Below are 7,677 nucleotides of genomic sequence, written 5' to 3'. Positions count from 1 at the left end.
GTTAGACCAACACTTTCATAATAAAACTTTATTAAACATCTAACAAAATATAAAAAAATTTAAAATCACTCCTTAGACCAACTTAACACTTTATGAAAAGAATTCTTTATACCCGAATTATTTATATAAAATTGTTAGAGTAGTATATAGAAATAAACGTGACTCAATATGGGAGCAGTCCAGATACAAAGTATGACAAATGGGGTAATATATTTTGAGAAAGTTTAAGGGCAACAGATTTTGTGGTTTTTAGGGCTAAAACCTCAAAGTGGTCCTGAGATTGGGCGAGTTATCCATACTTATCCTTGACTTTCAAAATTTTCTAACAGCATCCCTGACATTCAGCTCCGGGACCCATAGTTGTCCTGCAACCCTTTCCGGCGCCAAGTCAGCAAACGGAGGGATGATCTGGCACCTCCAATGTCACGCTGGAGCCAGCAACGGCTAGTTGATGTGGCAAATCTGAATTTTGTACCCAATCTGGTCCCTGGTCCCATTAAAACCCTAAAAGCTAAGAATCGTTATTATAACTAGTATCTCTTCTTCTCTCCTTCAGGGACCATTTGGTAATAAGCTATTTCCCTTGGTTGTGGCACATTTGGTGGCTGTCTGGCAGGGGTTGACGATCATAAATTTTCAATAATGTTATCGGGAGGTTTTGAACATCCTGCTTGCAGGCATCGCAGGTCCTGTTGCCCTTAATACTAAACCACTTTACTGCACAGTCTTGATAAGCAAGTGCAAGATCACCTTTACAACTGCATTCCATCTTAAGAGTATTCTCTCCTTCCCCGAGCTCTGCCAAACAAATCCTACAAACTGCTTCTTCCTCTGGAATATCTGCTGTAACATCCTCAATAGCTAGAAAGGGGAGAGTTAGTAAGCAATTGACATGGAAGGACTATAAAAGACTATAGTCTGAGGAATCCTAACTTAAAGACAATCTGAAATTGACAAACTTGATGATTGAAAATAGAAATGAATAAGTTAACTTCAATGTAAAGTTTATTTAATTTTCTAGCCTTTAATTTCGAGAGTTAGTCAGCAACTGACATGGAAGGGCTATAAAAGGCTATAGTCTCTAAGATTGTCTATGAGAGACGCACTAAAGATTATATCACCTAGAAGCCACCAAATTTCTTTCATCTATAATGTCTATTAAACGATGCAAAGTGTTACCAATATCATGTTATATATGGTTAAGTGCCAAATATTTAATAGTTCTTGAAAGTCAGAACTCATAACTGAATATTTCAGATTGTGATTCTTGATCAAAAAATGTAAAATGGGAACCTATAAGAAATTATGTGCTCTACGTATATTTCAAGCAATTACCAATCTCCATGACTGAAGAATCACCAGTTGAAGTTCCATCAACAGTTGCAAGATGCCGCCTGGCTGAAATGATACGAATCAAGACCCTAGACTGAGTGCACCTCAATTTGCTGGCTAGGCATCAACTGGAACCGAAAGTGATCGAGTTATATGCTGCTTGACAACCATTGTCTATACAAGAATGGAAATATTCATCAATGCAACATAGTTTAAAATCATATACCAGTTTAACATATAAAATGTAAAAAATTTTAGCAAGCGTTGTATGAAAACAGTTGCCTTGATTGAAGAAAAGAGACATACATTTAAATCAGAAGCACATCCCAGATGTCTGCCATGTACACTTTCTTGACCCAAAGATGCGATTGGAGTATGGAGTAATGAGTGGGCAACCTTTGACAATGGAGAGAATGAACCTTTACCATTAAGAGAGAGGGTCCTTGAAGTAGGTGGATGTGGAAGGACCATCCGTCTTTGCGAAAGAAGATAATGCGGCATCTAATGACCATGGGGGTATTTGCAGAGAGGGGAGTGCAGGCCGTCTGGAGTGAGGAATCAAGGAAGCCTTGTCACCTTTTTCATTTGCATTTGCAGCACATGTCTACAGTAAGTAACACAATGCAATGCTACATCAAACAATTGCAAACTGACAAAAGCAGCGGCAGCTTATAGTTTTTAGTATTGAGTGATTACAGTTTTAGAGGAAACTGAAATTTAGCCAAGTTACATTCATATTATGGTAGCAGCAGCTAGCAATAAGAAAACAGAGAAATGGCAGATCGAAATGGAAGGCATATGATCTGTATGTGTTATTACCTGGAGCTGGAGGCGATGAAGAGGATGATCTGAGAAGGAATCAGCAGCAGTAGTTTGAAGCTCAGGTGATGAAGAGGGTGATCTTAGCTTTTAGGGTTTTAATGGGACCAGGGACCTGATTGGGTACAAAATTCAGATTTGCCACGTCAGCTAGCCGTTGCTGGCTCCAACGTGGCATTGGAGGTGCCAGATCATCCCTCTGTTTGCTGACTTAGTGCTGAAAAGGGTTGCAAGACAACTATGGGTCCCGGAGCTGAATGTCAGGGATGTTGTTAGGGATTTTTGAAATTCAATGACAAGTATGGGTAACTCGCCCAATCTCAGGAACTACTTTGAGGTTTTAGTCGGTTTTTAGTCATCAATTAACCATCAAAAATATTTTTAATGGTGTGAGATTGCATCTAATGGTGTAGAATCATTCAATTCCCTTTTAATGGTTAAGTGCTGATCAGAATTTAACAAAAGTGCTAGTCTTAGCACTCCTCATATATTTTGTAACGTGAATTAACTTCATGATTCGCATTCTAGAAGTATGAAGCATGATGAAAGACTAGTTACTAAATGAGATGGATATTATGGAGTAATACATTTGACTAAAAGAGGGGTTTGGTCCGTACGTATTATTGGTATTATTAGGTGTATGTATGATGATGATATTGGAGAAGAGTGTCAGAATGTCGGAATGATAATTGCATTGAAAACGAAGAGATCTAAATCTACATACGGCGCATATGTATTGCCTGTCAACGTCGTCATTGCACGCATCATACTCTCAGTCTCAGCTTATATATGCATGCAATGGATATTATTGTTTATATATATATATATAAACAAAACAATTTTTAGCATGCATATATAAGCTGAGACTGAGAGTATGATGCGTGCAATGACGACGTTGACAGGCAATACATATGCGCCGTATGTAGATTTAGATCTCTTCGTTTTCAATGCAATTATCATTCCGACATTCTGACACTCTTCTCCAATATCATCATCATACATACACCTAATAATACCAATAATACGTACGGACCAAACCCCTCTTTTAGTCAAATGTATTACTCCATAATATCCATCTCATTTAGTAACTAGTCTTTCATCATGCTTCATACTTCTAGAATGCGAATCATGAAGTTAATTCACGTTACAAAATATATGAGGAGTGCTAAGACTAGCACTTTTGTTAAATTCTGATCAGCACTTAACCATTAAAAGGGAATTGAATGATTCTACACCATTAGATGCAATCTCACACCATTAAAAATATTTTTGATGGTTAATTGATGACTAAAAACCGACTAAAACCTCAAAGTAGTTCCTGAGATTGGGCGAGTTACCCATACTTGTCATTGAATTTCAAAAATCCCTAACAACATCCCTGACATTCAGCTCCGGGACCCATAGTTGTCTTGCAACCCTTTTCAGCACTAAGTCAGCAAACAGAGGGATGATCTGGCACCTCCAATGCCACGTTGGAGCCAGCAACGGCTAGCTGACGTGGCAAATCTGAATTTTGTACCCAATCAGGTCCCTGGTCCCATTAAAACCCTAAAAGCTAAGATCACCCTCTTCATCACCTGAGCTTCAAACTACTGCTGCTGATTCCTTCTCAGATCATCCTCTTCATCGCCTCCAGCTCCAGGTAATAACACATACAGATCATATGCCTTCCATTTCGATCTGCCATTTCTCTGTTTTCTTATTGCTAGCTTTTTTAAATTTTTTTTAAAATAAACCCTTAATTAATAGTGCAGCATGCAGAATATACCATACAAACTAATGCATAATTTGATTCCATTATTCATTAAGAAGAAAAATTGACTAGGGGGCCGGGTGCTTAATTCCAATTATTGTAGAAGCACATAGTAGAAGTAATAAAAGCTAAAGGGGTTGAAGAATAAGTGGGAGTCCATGGGTGGGCCTTAGAGAGAGCATGATAGATGGTGAGTGATGGTAAGTTGGAGAAATGTTGAAAGAGAAGTTAGAGAGAAGTAGAGTTAACACAATCTTGTACTCCATGAATGTCAAGTTCCTACCAACACACATTCTCCCTCCAAATCCAAATGGCAAGTAACCCATCTTGTGTTTGCATCCACCATTCACATCCTCCATGAACCTCTCTGGCTTGAACTCATTAGCGTCCTCTCCCCATAGCTCCGGGTCATGGTGCATGGCCACCACATCGATCCACATGTTGGTTCCTTTAGGCACTATTAAACCCTTCACTTCAATGTCTTCCCTTGCTTGCCTTTGCACATTTGGTGATGGAGGGTACAGCCTTAGAGCTTCATTCATCACCCACTTCATCTGATGCATAATCTTTAATTTATTAATTAAACAAAGAAAATGATGTGTATAAAATGGAAAAGTCTAGAATTCTGACCAGCATATAACCAACAAAGAAAAGTGAGTCATTAGATGAAATTTCACACCATTAAAATCATCATTAATAGCTATTTAATTGTTACAAATTATAAAAGTTACTGACCCTAACACTCTTCGTATAAAATATACGTACCTTGGTTAAACCAGAAAGCATGGCGAGATCAATAACGTGGTTGTGGCGAGCAAGAAGCTGTTGAATCTCATCTCTCAGTTGGTTCTGCCAATCCTGATGCATAGCCAGAAGCAGCAATGTCCAGGTGATAGAAAGCGCCGTGGTTTCATGTCCGCCAAAGAAGAATGTCTTGCATTCGTCAACAAGCTCCCTCATTGTTAGCGCATCACCATTTTCTTGAAGCAGCAAACCCAACAAGTCGCTCTTCGATTTGGATGATCTGTGACTCATGCGAGCTTGAATGATAGACAACAAGAGCTCATCAATTTCTTTGCCTAACTTGTAGGCCTCTAGGGTTTTCTTAACGTTGAAGTACTTGCCGAATGGAACCCCAACGTAGCGGTTGGTGTTGAAGAGAGTCATTTGAAGAGCTCGCAACTTTCGGAAGACCTGTGTGGCGTTGTGGTCATCATCATCCATAATGCCGAGAATGGTTCTTGCTATGATGTCTCCGGCGGTGGCTACAATGTCCCTCTCAACGTCGATTGTGGCGGAAGCGGAGTTTAGTTGAGAGAGCCATGCTTGTACCATTTTGTTTGTTGATGCAAGCATGATGGTGAGCATGGGCTTGAGATGAATGGGATTGAATGCGGGTGCAACAATGTGGCGATGGCGAACCCAATCATTGCCTTCAACCATGACCAACCCAGTCCCAAACATGGCCTCTCTGTCATCTCTAAACACACTTGGCTTCCCCCATCTCTTAGCTTCTACCTCCTTCGACATCTTCTTCAAGAATTCTGCGTCCGCAATGTACAAGAATGGCTCTACTTGAGAGCCGTTAGATGATTTGACTTATTTGACTAAATTTTCATTTAAAGGCTCTCAGATATCAACTTCATGTGAAGTCGACTTCACCTGAGTTTTCACCAATAAAAATTTATTCAAATTATTCAAATTATTTAATGACTTTCAATTATTAATTTCACGTGAAATCTAACAGCACATTATAAGAGTATTTAATTACCAAAAGATTTCTGCCAAGAGGAAAAGTAGGGGGAAACGTGAGAGTGTATATCATGGGTGAGAGGAGTGATGAGATCATTATTGTTAATAGCCCTAATATTTTTCATGTGTTGGATGTTTCCAAGTGGGAAGCATGGGGTTGGGCCTCCAAAGCCACATCTCTTAAGCTTATTATGTGTTTGGATTGGGGAAATCCACCATGCATATGTTACAATCAAGACCATTAACATGAAAAATAATGCCAACGCAGCAACAACAATACCACATAGCCCTGAAACTGAAACCTCCATGATGGTGAACTACGATTTAATTTGCTTGTGTTGCCGAAAACCAAGTGTTATGGATTGCTATTTATAAGAAGCTGAGCTGGTCTTCAAACAATAGAATACATACAATTTCATGTCAACCTTGTATATATTGCATTTTATCTCATTATTATTATATCGTTAAAGTACTTTTTCGGTTTTTCACCCTTGCATTCACTTTCAACACCTTTCTATACCATAAAAAGTAATACATTTAACATTTTCTTATACAAATATTCATTATCAAGTGCTCTTATAAAATAATTATTCTTTTACACTAATTAATATGGCTTTTCTTGAGGGCAAATTTTCTATATCCTTAAACACTTTTTATTAAAGAATATGTTTGTTAATTAAACAAATTTTAGTCTATTTTTATTATAGAAAAATATTAAAAGGACATTAAAATTTATTATTTTCTAAAGTGTTTTATTTTTTATTTTTCGTTCTTTACCTTTTAATGAAAAGTTAATTTACAGAAACGGTTACACTTTTTATTTTTTCTAGAATCCATTAGTATTTGTCATTTTTATTATTATTCTAAACAGGGACGGACCCAAGCATAACAATGAGGGGCACTTGCCCCGTGATGTTTTTAATTTTTGTTTTAAAAAATATAGTTATATATAATATGCTCCTATTTCAAATTTTAAATGACCCCACTATAAATAAAATAAATTCAATTAGCTAAAGTTTTAAATTTATTTTTTTATTTTTTTTATTATTTTGACTATTATTTAACATAATCAAATATAATTATTGTACCGTCAATTCTTTATTCTCTTAAATCCTCTTCTTATTTTTATATTTTCAACCTTCTTTTTCTATTTCTTGTCTAATGATCATCTTCTCTTCATCAAAAAGTAAATTTTAAATTCTCCAATTTTTTTATATGGTTCTCCATGACTCTATGTATCTTTCAATTTCATTATTTTTCTTTTTGATATTTTCAATTGCAATTTTTAATTCAAACAATTATAGTTTAGGTATCAATCTAATATTTTATTTTTTCGTGACTTTATATAAATTTACATAAATAAAATAAATAGAAAAAAGTGTTACGTAAATATAACAATTCGAAAAAATGAGATGCAAATGCAACAAATCTATTTATATGTAATTCGCGACATCTTAACGGGGTTTCTAATTATACGTAATCTGCTACATCCTGTCGCGGATTATGTTTAAAGGCTGAAACACATAATATATGTTGCATGGTGTAGCTGTTTATGTGTTTCAGCCTTTAAACGTGTAATCCGCGACAGAGTGTAGCGGATTACGTGTAATTAGAAACCACGTTAGACCGTCACGAATTATATATAAATAAGTTTATTGCATTTAAGTTTAGTTTTTCGGATTGTTGTATTTGCGTAACACTTTCTCCCATTTATTTTATTTATGTTGTAAATTGTCCATATTTTTTGCCTTGTAAAAAATTATTTAATATTTTGTTCACTAACAAAAACAAAACCTTGATAATTAATAAAACCTTGATGATTAATATATGTTGCGTTAGAACATAGATATTCCTTCTCCTTAATAATTCTTATATAATTATTTGACACATTAACGCATGTCTAATTAAAATTATTTATATACTAAAATTAACTACTAAAATTAATTTTAATATATTTGTGTATAAATATATATAGTATAATTTATTTTTAATATGTATTTTGTATTTTGATGTATATTTTA

At 35.8% G+C, this 7,677-nt stretch overlaps 1 protein-coding gene across 1 annotated transcript; it reads right to left on the bottom strand.

Annotated features, from left to right (window-relative positions):
* Window positions 4,033–5,979, bottom strand: LOC107616094 (cytokinin hydroxylase-like). The gene is given in 3 exon segments (XM_016318094.2): window positions 4,033–4,458; window positions 4,670–5,478; window positions 5,655–5,979. Coding segments are annotated over 3 exon segments (1,545 nt in total). The 5' UTR covers window positions 5,965–5,979.

This window comes from Arachis ipaensis, chromosome B09, assembly GCF_000816755.2.
Source record: "Arachis ipaensis cultivar K30076 chromosome B09, Araip1.1, whole genome shotgun sequence".
Classification (NCBI taxonomy): Eukaryota; Viridiplantae; Streptophyta; class Magnoliopsida; order Fabales; family Fabaceae; genus Arachis; species Arachis ipaensis.
This window is presented reverse-complemented; position numbering and strand designations above follow the sequence as displayed.